General features: G+C 43.6%; 1 protein-coding gene across 1 annotated transcript in view; it reads right to left on the reverse strand.

Moving 5' to 3' along the window:
• The window catches only part of RXFP2 (relaxin family peptide receptor 2), a 334755-nt gene that overhangs the window by 58625 nt on the left and 260279 nt on the right, over positions 1–15851 (reverse strand). The window contains exons 6-7 of the mRNA XM_066583026.1: positions 1801–1872; positions 882–953 (exon numbers count right to left, since the gene is read on the reverse strand). Of these exons, the coding sequence (XP_066439123.1) occupies positions 882–953; positions 1801–1872 (144 nt within the window). The remainder of the gene's footprint in view (positions 1–881; positions 954–1800; positions 1873–15851) is intronic.

Here is a 15851-nt window from a genome sequence, read left to right on the forward strand (position 1 = left end):
TTTTATCATGACTGGGGAAGGCAATGGCAAACCACCCTGCAAAAACAGTCTGCCAAGAAAACGTTACAATGTGATGTCACCCTAGGAGTCGGTCATGACTCAGTACTCGCACCAGGGGACTTTAACTTTATTTTACTATGCCTGTGCCCTGTTTTTGTGCCCCCTCCCCTGCAATAGGGTGAAAACCACACATCACAGGGTGACTGGGTGAAGGACTCTGAAAATAGTAAATCCTTGTAAAACCAGTTGGCGATTGTATTTTCCTTGCACCGGTTTCAATAAATCTCCCCACTACATTTCCCTCTTCTCATACTAAAGTTTGTGTTCACCTTGCAACCCTTTTTACATGTATCCAATGCATCTAAGATTAAATATCTTACTTAAAATGTCCCTCACAACGTCTGTACAGATGTATGTGTTCCCATGGAAACAGACAACAAACAAAGGAACCCTAAGTAGACTGATGTTGCAGTCTTATCGTCTTTCATCTGATGCCTACTTCTTGCTTTCCTACAAAATGTACTTTTGCAAAAATTAGAAGACAGATGTATTTTACTTCCATTGTCTTGCAAGCGGCAAATGTGGCTCCGGAATAGAACATTTTAACAATCAGGTAGAGCTGACAAAGGAAATGTGAAACAATCACTTATCTACAGTAGCAACATATAAGAAAAATTATCATCACTAGACAATTGGAGCCAAATGGTGGATTCCAGTCAGTGTCATTATTGGCTACCTCACATGGGCAAATTTCTTCCATATGCTTTGGCGGTGCGCAGTCATACACATCATTTGGAATTATATTTTAGTGACTGATTCAAGTCATGTGTTCTAGATCTTCAGTAAACATATAAAATTATCTAAATATATATGATACTCACAGCCAACGTAATTCATGTAAGTGGCTAAAAACCCCTTGATGTAAGTACATGATGCAGTTGTTACTGAGATATCTAGAAGATTATAAGAAAAAAGAAAAAAAGAATATTTGGTGATATAGCAATAGGAAAAAGTCAATAATTTATCAAATGTAATATCAATAAAGCATGTAGAATGATGACTGTTCTCTATGAATCATTTCCTTGAAGGGGTCATGCCAAGATGCACAAGCTCTTTGAGAAAGCAGGGCTCTGGGCCATCAGCTGACCGCCCTGAGTCCTCCTCTCGGCACCCCTGGCTGATTTTGCTGGGGAAAGACACAGGCAGCCAAACATTTCCCTTCAATATTACTGCACAGCCTGTCATGTGGATGGTCATGCTGTAATAACAGGACGGGAGAAGCTCTGCTAAGACAGAAACTGCTCTTAATGAGCGGTTCTAAATTCTGGGACATAGAGAGGGATCTCAAGTGGGAGACCCTGCTCTATGATGTTCACGTGCCTCAAAAGGGTACAACGGTGGGAAGGGGTAAAGGTTCTCCTTTGGTGAAGCATCTAATAGCTTGAGGAGATGTCTAAGACCTTGCATGGTTCTCTGGGACATTAATGCAAATGGAAAGATGGAACAAACCCTATACAGTGCCACCTATTGGAAGGCAGCATTCTTCTGCCTTCTCAAGAAGGAAAAGATAACCATGGACAGACTGATTGCTTCAGGGGTTTTACCCCTCATCAGTGTACAGTAAGTTGCTGGCTGCCTGGGCAAGAGGCCTATGACATGAGTAGGAAGGGGCAAAGTTTCTTCATAAGGAGAGCATGAGTAGGTGAGAGAAGACTTACACCTAAATGAACAGGGACATGAACAGGTCATGCTATTTTGGCGCAATCCGTTTTAAATTCAGCAATCAAAGTTCTTACTCACAGTTTCTGTAGTTGATATAAGCCAAAAAATGCTTTTTGTGATATATTCCTCAAACAGTTGTTCTGGAGAAATCTATTAGAGGACACATAAAGGATATAAAGTCAATCAGTAACTGCTATAAATACTTAGTACTAGAACATATACACGGCAGAATGAAATCACTTTGTTGCGTAGTAACAGGGTGTCCCAGTTAATATTGTGAGAGGGCAACTAATTTAACCGTAAAAATGAAGTGGCAGGGGAAAGCTGAAAGACGGTTTATGCTCCACCTGTAACCGACATCATCACAGTGCATCAAAGAATAATGGGAACAATTAGACAATTGATGCCAGACAAGTTAATTACTGCTGAGTGCAACGTACTCTTCGCAGACAGCTTTGCATTGCAGCAAAAAGAGGACAAGTTGAGATCCTGCTGGCATGAGATATTTGCTCTTCCTGCATTTACCTCATGCAATTACAAATAACATGTATTTTAAGTTTTAATTAGTTTTCACCCTTTTTTCCATACGTATAGTTTCTTAACATTACACATCAGCAATGCAGTTAAGTCTACCGCACTATTTGCCCTGTCACAAGGTTAACTGGGACCCCATGTATAAATGTGCCAGTCCCACTGAATAAGGCTAGTGTCATACAGTCTTTTTTCCAAAAATGCAGAGATTTATCCGGCTTTGCTGTTGGCATTTTTGCCTCGTTATTTTGTGACACGATACGCTGCATTCAGATGTAGGCGGTAGGTGAGTAAGGAATTACAAAATTGATTACAATGTGGCTTGTTTTCTCCCTTTCACTGTGTTTTCTACTTTCCCCATGGTGTTTTTGATTACTGTTGCTCATGGTGATCAGCAGGGAAGGCATCCCATGTCAATTTTTAGCAAAGATCAATTGAATTGTTTTTTGCAACTATAAACTGAAGAGAGGTAGGTTTGTCCTTTGAGGCTCAGTTTTTCGCACTCTTGCCTTTCACTGCTGGAGTCCTGGGTTCAAATTCCATCAAGGATAGCATCTGCAAGTACCTAAAAAAACTCACTCAGATTTGATCCTTCAAAGTAGCAGTTTGTACAACTGAGGCAATACCCTTGTCCATTCTGCTCTGAGTGAGAAAAGCAACAAGAGAAAATACCACCCCCCCTCCAGAAGTTGCCTTTGGTAAGATATCAGCCTACATCTCTAACAACTGCTAACACTGCTAACAACTGAGTCACCACACCTATGCTTTGTGCTCCAGAGGTGAAGAAGAACAGGCATAATAAATGCATAAAACACCATCCAAATGTTGCCATTGGACAGATTTGAACCATATAGCGGAATATGTTGGCGCTATACAAATAAAGATTATTATTATTATTATTAAATGCTACGCATGCCCTTGATCATCGGTACTGTGTTAGGCTAATAAGACATTTAAATCAGGGCGGGTGATTCCCCTGCCTGTGTAAGCAAGCAATGCCTCTGCAAATATGCTCATTGCACAAAAAAATAGCGCAGGAGCGAGTGTATTGGGAAACAATAAGCATCTGTCAAAACCCTTAGCATGTATTTTTTACTTGTGTAATATGTAGTGCTGAAGCCCTATTGAATTGCAATGCAGCATCCAGACCTACATTTTTCTTGCACGTTTTTTTCTGCACGAGAAAAACACTGTTAATACTGAAGCAAACGCGAGCAGGCCAGGATGCGCAGGGAATATGCAGTGTTTTGGCTTATCCGAATTGGAACCGCTCTCTTCTTGGTCAAATACAAGGGTTCTGCTCTCTGAAGTTCATACACCTTGATATGAACAGGGAATGCTATTTTAGCTCAATCCCTTTGAGGGGGGTTTCAGACGAGGGCATGCACAAATACGTTCTACACATGAACGCAGTTGAGATGGCAAGAAGTAAGCTGATATGTCCGTGCGAGCAGATAGAGCTTTTTTACAGGGGACTGAAATGCCCGTTCCCACGCTCTCGTGGCATAGAATGGCAGTTAAATGCAAAATTGGGACCAGCTGTCTTCTTTTCCCTCCATTGTAGGCAGAATATCTCTCTCCCCATCCCTTTTTTTGAGCTGCCATAGAAGTCTACGGCAGCTTCTGCGTAAGACGGACAAAGATAGAGCAGGTCCTATCGCTTCTCGGCCAAAGACTTCGCCCGGCAAAAACATGTTAGTCTGAACAAATCTATTGCAATCAAAGGCGTTATACATGCGAGATTTTCACGTGCGTAAATGCCTCCGCAAATACGTTCATCCTAAACCCTCTTGACTCTATCAATGTATGGGATTTGTTGCCCTGACCATGCCCACTTTTCTTGCCACTTTTCAAATTTGGCAATTTAGCAGAAAAAGGTTTACAAAAATGATGCAAATAAAGCACATATTTCAAAAAGGCTTTTAGAAATCCATAAACTATTCCAAAACTGGCATAAACCAGTTCATTCATTTGGCCATTGGGTATATTTAGTTGACATATTGTTGCTGCACTTGTAGCTATTTTTTTCTGCATTTAAGCATTGCTTTATAAATGTATGAATTTATACATAAAAATAGAGTAAGTTGTACTTTTATGTTTCCCATTGACCTGCGGCTGTTTGCGGAGGTGCGAAGCGCTTGTTATTGAAGCTGACAGATTATTGCTTCTGGATGTAAACTATCATTTTACATCCAGCTATTATCAAAGCCAAGGTCACTTTGGAAGTTGGAATATTTATCTATCTTTGGCCATGAATCATCTCTTCTCATAATGTTATTTTATGCAATTCATAAATGCAGCTATTCCTCCCATTAAGGTGTCAAACACCCAATTCTGAGGAATTTTGGAATTTTAGACGCAAATAAATGTCTAAGAACCGACTCGGGAATGTTTGCAGAATTCTAAAGCATACAGATAAGGTAGTTTTCTCCTAAAGTGATGGGATATCGCTATGAATGGTGGAGTTCTGCTTTTTAGATCCCCACCGATCCTGAATAGAGATGAGTGAACTTTACAAAAGTAAGGCCTCATGTCCACCGGCGGATTTGATTTGCGGAATCCATGATTGGGACCTGTGCAGAAGATCCGCAGTTCAAGCCGCCCATAGGAAAGCATGGAGCGTCCGCACCTCCTTGCACATAGGCGGATTTGTTTTGCGTATTTTTTGTGCAGATAAGAAATCGCCGCATGCTCCATTTTTAATGCGGATTCTACACGGATGGGCTCCATTGATCTCTATGAAACCGGCCAATCCGCAAAAATTCAATTGTGGATGCATTGTGGATTTGTAGGCTAATGCCTTTCTGGTTGCTTGGAGACCAAGCAGGTAGGTGGGAAGGAGGTGGCAGGCAGTCACTTTGGGTTTGCAATTTTTTTTTCCCCCAAGGACCATCCGCTGTGCATCCGTGTACATCCGCAATCGCCGGCAAGCATTTAGGCCTCATGTTCACGGCACATGCGGATTTCCGCAGCAGATGAAATCATTTTTAAATGCTTGCCGCACGGATGCGCTGCGGATCGTCCACGCAAAAAAAAAAAATCGCAAGCCCAAAGTGCCTGCCTTCTCCCTCCTCCCCACCTCCCTGCTTGATCTGCAAGCAACCCCTTTACATAATCTTGTTTATTATTTTAAAAGTTAAATTCATATTTTAGAGAAGATCTTTACTAGGAATAAAAAAACCATAATAAATGCATATAATATACACTATAAGGCCTTAGTCAGACGGGCGTTTTTTCGCGCGATTTGCGGATCGCATGACAGATGCGCATCCGCAAATCGCGTGACCGGGGCCCGAAAATCGCCCGAAAATCTGCTCCTAGCCGCGTTTCATTAGAAACGGGCCGGAGCTGTCCAGCGCATTGCATTCAATGGAGCCGGCTGTATTGCCGGCTCCATTGAAAGCAATGCGCTGGGGCGAGTGTGGGATGAATTGTCGGGAAGGGCTTAAATATATACGCCCTTCCCTGCAATTCATCAAGAAATGTGTTAAAATAAAAAAATATTTATACTCACCTTGTCCCTGCAGCCGGAGTTCAGAGCGGCCGGCCTGCAGTGGGTGTGAAGGGGGTGTGAGTCAGACTTGCCTCTGATTGGCTCAGCGCTGAGCCAATCAGAGGCAATAAAAAGTGCCAATAAAATAAATGTATGTTCAATTTAATTGCTAATTTAAATTTTTATCCCTGTGAGTAGTTGTTGTAGGGGCCCCAGTACCTTGCTTTGCCTGGGGGTCCATAATGCTGTTAAGACGGCACCGTATGACCATTTATCTTTGATTGCATGTTCCAGAACAGAAGTTTCACGAACTAACTTGTGGCAAAGGTGGCATTCAGGGACAGTGATGTCTGCCATGGTATTATGTCCTTCAAAAAAGGTGGACAACTGAAATCAAGTCAAACGGAGTCCAAAGTTTATACTTTTGAAGTAAGTTTGCCTCATTGAAGAGAATGGATCTGCTGTGGAATATGTCTGAATATCGTATGCGGGTATTGAAACTTAACCCCCTGCCGGAAAGCACAACAGAAAGCTTAAGTACTATGTGAACCAAGCCTTAGTCATTATTAGGTATTTTCTACTTAAATTAGTTCTGAACATAGACATGAACCAAGGAAAATTGTCCATGCCCTGGATTCCAGGCTCTGTGTGTTAAATAATGGTAATATTTAATCACTGTATGCTGTTATTTGCCACAAAGTACTACAATGTATCTATCCTTACCCTATCTCGAATACACTGTTTCTCCGAAAATAAGATAGGGCCTTATATAACTTTTTGCGCCAAAAGTTGCACTATGGCTTATTTTCAGGGGATGGCTTATTTTGACAACAGTGGGACTACCTGATCTGTGTGCAAGAGCCTGGCACTTCCAACCATTATTGTCGCTCAGATCTTTGTTGTTATTGATGTTTTTACCTCATATTTTGAGCAGTATAAATGCCGACAAAGCCACCAACACAGGATTACTTCATGGTTACAGGAGTCATAAATCCCGCCTCCACAAAGCGATGGCTGTGATTGGTTCTTAGAGAGCTGCATTAATTGCCTGAGCCACGGACTGCGGAAACCACAGCGGGGCTCTGGAGAGTAGCGGGAAGGATCTGAACTGAGTGTACTTGGTAAGTGACAACAATTACAATTTTATGGCCCTTTTCACACACTTAGGCGGCCTGCAGACGAGCGGGTCGGATCCGGCAGCGAGAAATCTCGCCGCGCGATCCGACCCCAGAGCCTGCAGGGACGAGCGCGTACTCACCCGCGCCTGGCGGCCCCGGCTCTTTGATGTGCCGGCTGCCGCGCAGCCGGCGCATGCGCAGACCGGAGCCGGCGGCCAGGTGAGTGCGTGCCCCGCAGGAAATTAGAACATGCCGCGGTTTGTTTGCCGCGCGAGATTTCGCGCGGCCAAACCGCGGCCGTCTGCATAGGAGTGCGTATTGTAATGCACTCCTATGCAGACTTTCAGCGGCGGAAATCCCGCGGGAAATCCCGCGGCGGGATTTCCGCTCGTCTGCAGGCGGCCTTAAAGCATTTCTATTGACTTTTTTATGAACTGTAACTAGGGCTTATTTTGGGGGTAGGTCTTATTTCAGGGGAATCTGCAATTTCTCATCAAATCCTTTCAATATAATATTGCGATATGCTAGCAATATTGCTATACGTATCACAACCACTGGGTGGTCACAATAGACACATATAGCATATACATCACTTGGCAGAGTATCATGAAATTATGTTGTTTTAAAAACTTTTCCAAACATAGGAGGAGTAGAAGTATTACAGATCAGTGTTACATAAAGCAAAAATAAGTTAGTGTGCGTGCTGTATTCTAAGGCTCAATGTCCATGGGCGGATTTGATTTGCGGAATCCGCATGGTTTACTCACGCGGAAGATAATAGAATCATAGACTGGTAGAGTTGGAAGGGACCTCCAGGGTCATCGGGTCCAACCCCTTGCTCAGTGCAGGATTCACTAAATCATCCCAGACAGATATTTGTCCAGCAATTCAAAGTGCAATTCAAAGTGCCCATATGGAAGCATTGGCATCCGCAACAGAATTAAGCATGTGGATTTGATTTGCATACCGTTTGGTGCTGGAAAGAAATTGCAGCATGCGCCATTTCAGTGTGGATTCTGTGCAGACGGGCTCAATAGAAGTCAATGGGTGCGGACGATCTGCAAATACAATTGCGGATGCACTGCAAATTTGCAGGTTTAGGGACAAGTGCTCCACTTGTAGGTAGGAGTCTCCCTTTCTTGGTTATCAGCCAGGGCAAGATATCTTCCCTAATTTCCATCTATGTACGGGGCTGTTCATCTGGTAACTTACCTTCCACGTTGGGGTTGGCTGTCAGCCGTGCTGGATCGGATCTTCACCTACCCAGTAAGTTGACACAGTGGTTCCACATCCACAGTCCTTACAACTAAATAAGAAACCACTGGGCAAAATTAACATGTATAAGAACTTGGGAATTTTAGTTAATTGTAAGCTAAACTGGAGCAACCAGTGTCAGGCAGCTGCTGCTAAGGCGAATAATATCATGGGGTACATCAAAAGAGGTCTTGGGGCACGTGACGAGAACATTGTTCTTCCTCTTTACAGGTCACTGGTTGGACCATACATGCAATATTGTGTACAGTTCTGGGCACCAGTACTCAAGAATGGCATATTAGAGCTTGAGCAGGTTCTAAGGTGGGCAACTAAATTAATAAATGGAATAGGCAGACTACAATACCCAGAGAGGTTATCAAGATTGGGGCTATTTAGTTTAGAAAAAAACGGCTCAGTGGTTACCTAATAACTATGCATAAATATATTAGAGATCTCTCCCATTATCTATTTATACCCAGCCCAGGACTGTGACTGTAACAAATGGGTGTTCTATACGTCTAGAGGAAAGATGGTTTCTACACCGATATAGAACGGGTTTCTTACTATAAGAGCAGTGAGAATATGCCTGAGGACATAGCGAATTCGATAAAAGGGTTTAAGAGGGCCCTGGACGTCTTTCTTAATTGTTAGAATATTACATATTATAGTCACTAATTACTTTAAAAGGGTTGGCGATCCAGGGATTATTCCGACTGGCTTCTACCGCATTGTTTTTTTTTTTGTCTTTTTCTGGATCAATATTGGGGGGGGGGGGGGGGCATTGCAATTAACGAAAGCTGCATCTGCAATTACAAGTACCGGCCACTACACAGGGGTCAGAATAGCCACTTCTGCTCTGACCCATGTGTATATAGACTGACAGCGGGAACATCCCTTTCATGTTTGTTACTTTGACAAATAAAGTTTATTTGCAATGGAGGTTGAATAATGTTGATTGCAACTGTATGTATTAGTTTGTTGCCTTTTCTCATTCACTGACAGCAAACAAATATCTGTAAAATTATGAAGACTTGAAACACAAAGTGTGTTAAAAAGTTGCAGAAGTTTTCATTTATATAAAGATTAAACTTGATATAAACCAGAAAGCCTGTAAGTCTTCAACAGTTTCCTTGCTATCTATGCTGAATAAAATGACAATCACATTTTGTCAATATCCCTTAGAAATAAACATACAGATGATTTGTATTTCAAAAATATGAGTAGTTGTGGCTACATTTCTTCCTAACTGATCAATAAACAGTTCTATGGGCAGCTAATGAGCTAAAATGAAAAAATAAGACATATTTACCATTCAGATGTCCCTACTAGTCCCACGTACATGTAGAAGGCCCGCTGCCCCCGCTCCTATCCTTGCCACAAATACTTAAATTCTTGAAATACAAATCATCTGACCTTCAGTTAATTTAGTATAGTGTAATTGTAGGAAGTAACAAATTGTCATCCCAGTACGTGTGTGTCTTTGATTGTCTCTAAAATACTCTTTGATCTTCTGATTTGTAACCTTTAGCTGATTGTGTCTTAATCTGGTGATTGAGTTTTCTTGGCATAATCAAAATGCTGATTCAGAGTTTAGAATAGAGCAATATTTTATGTCACTTAAACAAAAAACATTCAACTACTATATGTAATGGAAAACAATTAGAATAGTTCTGGAAATGGAAGAGAGTTCTTTGCTGTTCATTTTTTTCCTTTAGGTCTCCTTTACAGACTTTTTTTTTCAGTGTTCTTTTGTTGCATGTAAAAGTCATAAATTTCACAGCGCCAGGAAAAAACATTGTACCCACAGCATGCTGTGTTTTAAAAAAAACACCAGTGCCTCAAAAAATACAAAAAAGGCATAAATACTCCTAGGCTCTCTAGCTCTTGGTCCCCTAGTATGACTAACTGCTGTTTAGTGGGAGCGTAATTGACACTACTACCTTCATCAGATCTCTTAACCCCTTAGTGACCAAGCCTGTTTGCGCCTTAATGACCAGGCCAAATTTTGCAAATCTGACATGTGTCACTTTAACATGGAAAAACACCAGAAAGGTTTTGCATATCCAAGCGATTCTGACATTGTTTTTTCGCCACATGTTGTGCTTCATTTAGGCGGAAAAAATAGACCGATAGAAATTGTGTTTATTTATTAAAAGCGCCAAAATTGGGAAAATTTTGAAAAAATCGTCATTTTTTCACATTTCCAACTGCAATATCTTAAATATGTGCAAACATAATATAGAAATTTTTGCTAAGATTTATATTTCCACCCGTTTACTTTATTTTGGGCGCACATTGGAAAAACTTTCATTTTTTTTTAACTATTTAGGAGATGTACAAATTTAACATTACTTTTTAGCATTTTGAGGAACACTTTGTTTTCCTATACCAAGCCGAGATTGGAAAGGCTCATGAGTGTCAGAATAATAGATACCCCCCCAAATGACCTCATTTTAAAAACTACACCCCTTAATGTATTCACTGGGGGGTGTCATGAGTATTTTGACCTCACTGTTTTTTTTCAGGAATTAATTCAATTTAGAGGAGAAAAAGTAAAATTTCATATTTTTGCAAATCTGTCATTTTAAAGACATATTTTTTTCCTATAGTTTACATGAAAATCAGGATTTACACCCCAAAATGGATACCCCTATTTCTCCCGTGTTCAGAAATATACCCATTGTGGCCCCAACGGGGCCCAAAATGAAAGGAGTAGTCAGTGTCTTTCAAAACAGAAATTTTGCTTGAAGTCCTTTTAGGCCCCATAGCACACATGTAGAGTTCTTGAGCGCCCAAAACCATAGAAAACCCCCACAAATGACCCCATTTTGAAAACTAGACCCCTTAAGGAATTTATCTAGGGGTATACTGCATATTTTGACCCCACAGTTTTTGAATGAATTCAAACTAAGCAAAAGGAAAAAATTGTGATTTTCGTTTTTTCGGCAATTCTGTAATTTTAAAAACAGCTTTTTTTGTACAGCACACATATGAAGGAAGACTTGCACCCAAAAATGGATACCCCTGTTTGTCCCGTGTTCAGAGACATACCCATTGTGGCCCTAATCTTATGTCTGGATACACAACGGAGCCCAAAATGAAAGGAGCGACCGGTGGCTTTCGGAACACAAATTTTGCTTGAAGTCCTTTTAGGCCCCATTGCCCACTTGTAGAGTTCTTGAGCGCCCAAAACCATAGAGAACCCCCACAAGTGACCCCATTTTGAAAACTAGACTCCTTAACGAATGTATCTAGGGGTGTACTGCATATTTTGACCCCACAGTTTTTGAATAAATTCAAGCAAAGCAAAAGGAAAAAAGTTGGATTTTTGTTTTTTTGGCAATTCTGTCATTTTAAAAACAGCTTTTTTTGTACAGCACACATATGAAGGAAGACTTACACCCCAAAATGGATACCCCTGTTTGTGCTGTTTTCAGAAATATACCCATTGTGGCCCTAATCTTGTGTCCGCATGCACAACGGGGCCCAAAATAAAAGGAGTAATCGGTGGCTTTCAGAACATAGATTTTGCTTGAAGTCCTTTTAGGCCCCATTGCCCACTTGTAGAGTTCTTGAGCGCCCAAAACCATATAGAACCCCCACAAATGACCCCATTTTGAAAACTAGACCCCTTAACGAATTTATCTAGGGATGTACTGCATATTTTGACCCCACAGTTTTTGAATAAATTCAAGCAAAGCAAAAGGAAAAAAATAGGATTTTCATTTTTTGGGCTATTGTGTCAATTTAAAAACAGGTTTTTTTGTACAGCACACATATAAATGAAGGCTTTCACACCAAAATGGATACCCCTGTTTGTCCCGTGTTCAGAAACATACCCATTGTGGCCCTAATAGACTTACAGGACCCATGGCTAGGCCTACAATGAAAGGAATACCCGTTGGATTTCAGGGTACCACTGAATAAATTTCAGGCCCCATTGCCCACTTATAGAGCCATTGAGCGGCCAAAACTATAAAGAACCCCCTTAAATGACCCCATTTTGAAAACTAGACCCCTTAACGAATTCATCTAGGGGTGTACTGCGTATTTTGACCCCACAATATTTGAATGAATCTAAGCAAAGCAGAAGGAAAAAGTTACGATTTTCAATTTTTTTGGCAATTTTTTCAATTTAAAAACAGTTTTTTTGTACAGTGCACATAGGAATGAAGACGTTCACCCCAAAATGGATACCCCCGTTTGTCTCGAGTTCAGAAACATACCCATTGTGGCCCTAATCTACTTACAGGACGCATGGCAAGGCCTATAAAGGACGGAACACCTGTTGGATTTTAGGGCACAACTGAATAAATTCCAGGCCCCATTGCTTATTTGTACAGAATAAAGATTGACTCTCTAAAAATTCCCCCCCTCCCCCTCCGCGCCCTTTTTGGCGTTCGCAAATCTTAGATAAAAGTAAAAATGTGAACTGTGTAGTATTTCCGAAGACAGGGGTAATTACGGAGGCTGGTTGGAATGGGCCCATGGGGCAATAAAACCGGGTATCCCCCCCCCCTCCTCTCATGCTTTTTGGGGGTATTTCATGACCTCAGTGGTGGGTATGGGGTGTAAAAAGTGGCGTTCCGTGAGTCTCCGTAAGCTTGATGAGGTGCGGCGGTCTCACACAGAAGGCGCTCAACAAGGTGCTCCTGGAACTGCAGGAAGGCGAGCATTTCCGGGGCTTCTTGTAAAATACGTATCACAGGTAGTGGTCTGAATAACGCCGGGCTCACGCGGGTGCAGGCGGAATCCGCTTGCGGAGGCCCACAGCGGATCCCATCTGTGAGCCCGGCTGTGACCCTGCGTACGGCTGCGTAATGTACTGCGCATAACTGCCTACTCACACAGGCGGTCATGCACAGTACACCTTTGTTTGTATTTCCCGCACCATCGCTTAGCGATGACGGGGGTACCCGCAGCCCGTATACAATGTAGTTGCGTATGGGCTGCGGGTATATCCGCGACCATGGAGCACAATGGGCTCTATGTTGCCGATATCCGCAGTAAAATAGAACCTGCTGCGTTCTCTTTTCTGCGAGTGGATTACGCAATTCCGACATGCTAATGTGAGCGGAATTGTGTAATCCAATGCGATTGATCTGCGTAATACCGTGGATCAGAAGCATGCAGAATCCGTAATTCCTATCCGGTCATGCGAGACCGGCCTAAGGTAGATCGCTACCTTTTTATCACGTGACCGGGGACCGCTCAACGAGGCCACCCGTCACTGCTCCAGGCTCTCGGCGACTGTTGGTCGCTGGGAGCAAGGAGATTTTAAAGGGGTTGTCCCGAGGCAGCAAGTGGGTCTGTACACTTCTGCATGGCCATAATAATGCACTTTGTAATGTACATTGTGCATTAATTATGAGCCATGCAGAAGTTATAAAAAGTTTTATACTTACCTGTTCCGTTGCTGGCGTCCTCGTCTCCATGGTGCCGACTAATTTTCGCCCTCCGATGGCCAAATTAGCCGCGCTTGCGCAGTCCGGGTCTTCTGCAGTCTTCTATGGGGCTCCGTGTAGCTCCGTGTAGCTCCGCCCCGTCACGTGCCGATTCCAGCCAATCAGGAGGCTGGAATCGGCAGTGGACCGCACAGAAGAGCTGCGGTCCACGGAGGAAGAGGCCATCTTCAGCGGTGAGTAGAGAAGTCACCGGAGCGCGGGGATTCAGGTAAGCGCTCCGGTGAGCTTTCTTTACCTCCCTGCATCGGGGTTGTCTCGCGCCGAACGGGGGGGGGGTTGAAAAAAAAAAACCCCGTTTCGGCGCGGGACAACCCCTTTAAGTTTCCTGGGCTCCCTGACTCCTGCGCATGTGTTCGGCTTTTTGCCGGCAATCGCATGTGCAGAATCCTGGAAGGTCCACGGAGGAAGATCGCGTCGGGATTCAAATACGCAGGCCTCCGGTAAAAAGTTTCATCTCCTCTCACCGATCGCATCAGTGAGGGGAGATGAAACTTCAAATTTTTTTTTAACTTTTACGTGATCGGCATTATTGGATAATGGCGAACACGTGACCAGGAACCGCTCACCGCGGACCCCCATTAAATCTCCATGCTCTTGGCTACGTTTTGTAGCCAGGAGCAGGGAGAATTTAAATTATCCTGGCAATCCACAGCTTTTGCGCATGCGCCCGCCATTTTGGCGACGGGCGCGTGTGCAGAAGCTGTGGTAAGGTCCGCGGATAAATCTGGGGGCCTTAGGTACGTACTTTCATCCTCCCTCACGGATATGATCTATGAGGGGAGATGAAACGTACGCTTTTTCAACTTTTAAAAACTTTTTTTTACTTTTTTTTTTTTTAACTTTTTTACACTTTTTTTTCACTTTACATGATCACTGTCATCCATTGGATGACAGTGATCATGTCCCCGGTGTAATCTCTCTGCTCCTAGCTACACATGGCAGCCAGGAGCAGAGGGATTTTAAATTCCCCGGGGCTCGAGCCCGTCTGTGCACGCGCCCGATGTCAATCATCGGGCGCGCATGCGCAGACAGGGATTCGGGTCCCGGGACATCGGGACATCGCTGAGGACTGGGGGTGAGTATTTTCACCTCCCCTCACGGATCCGATCCATGAGGGGAGGTGAAACTGACTTTTTAAAAACTTTTTTTTAACTTTTTCGCGATCGCCGCTAACAATTGGATAACGGCGATCGCGGTACCGGGGACCGCTCACCGCAGTCCCCGCTGACATCTCCTGCCTCCCGACTACCTACAGGAGCCGGGAGCAAGGAGATTTTAAATCTCCTGCTTCGCCGGGCCTTCTGCGCATGCGGCTGACGTAATGCCGCCTGGCGCGCATGCGCAGAAGACCGGCTTCGGGCCCCCGGAGCGGCAGGAGAGTGGGGAGCAGCGTGCCGGACCTGGGTGAGTAATTTCAGCTGCTCCGATGGATCCGATCCATCAGAGCAGCTGAATCTTTAACTTTTGTGTACTTTTATTTACTTTTTTTGCGATCGGCGCTATCCACTGCATAGCGCCGATTGCAATGCCGGGGGGGTGTCCGAACAGCCCGGGATGACAGCTCCATGCTGTCAGCTACCTGCGGACACCGACAGCATGGAGCTGTCACGTCCACAGCCCGAGGGGCATTATTCTCTGCAGGAAGCATGTTTTTACGTCCTCAGAGAATAGAGCCCACTTCGGGAGGACGTAAAAAGGCTATGGGCTGGTCGTTAAGGGGTTAAAGAAACTCTCCAACTCTGAGGACAAAATTTAACCCCAAAACTGAGGGGGAAAGTAATATTCCATGCTGTTTGTGTTACTCTGTACCGGATCTGCCTGTTTCCAGTCCCTCTGTGGTTTTTCAAGATCGCTGTACTGGTCCTCTCACTACCCAGTGCATCAGTAAGTGAAGGCACTTTACACCACTTTCTGATTGGCTAGGGCTTCTCATGTGAGCATCAGTGGACAGTATGTATCAGGTAGCTAGAGAACTGGTGCAGCCAGCTCGTACGACTAAAGAGAGGTCCAGGAACTGGGGAATCCAGAGATGAATGCTGCAAAGGGAAAGTAGCAAGTAATTTACCTCCCCTGCAGTGCCAGTGCAAGACCAGAGGGTAACTTTAAGTAGCATTAACTTGCCCTGAAAGGGGTTGTCCCGCGCCGAAACGGGTTTTTTTTTTTTCAATAGCCCCCCCCGTTCGGCGCGAGACAAACCCGATGCAGAGGTTTAAAAAAAAAAACGGATAGTACTTACCCGAATCCCCGCGCTCCGGTGACTTCTTACTT

Source organism: Eleutherodactylus coqui, chromosome 1 (assembly GCF_035609145.1).
Source record: "Eleutherodactylus coqui strain aEleCoq1 chromosome 1, aEleCoq1.hap1, whole genome shotgun sequence".
Taxonomy (NCBI): domain Eukaryota; kingdom Metazoa; phylum Chordata; class Amphibia; order Anura; family Eleutherodactylidae; genus Eleutherodactylus; species Eleutherodactylus coqui.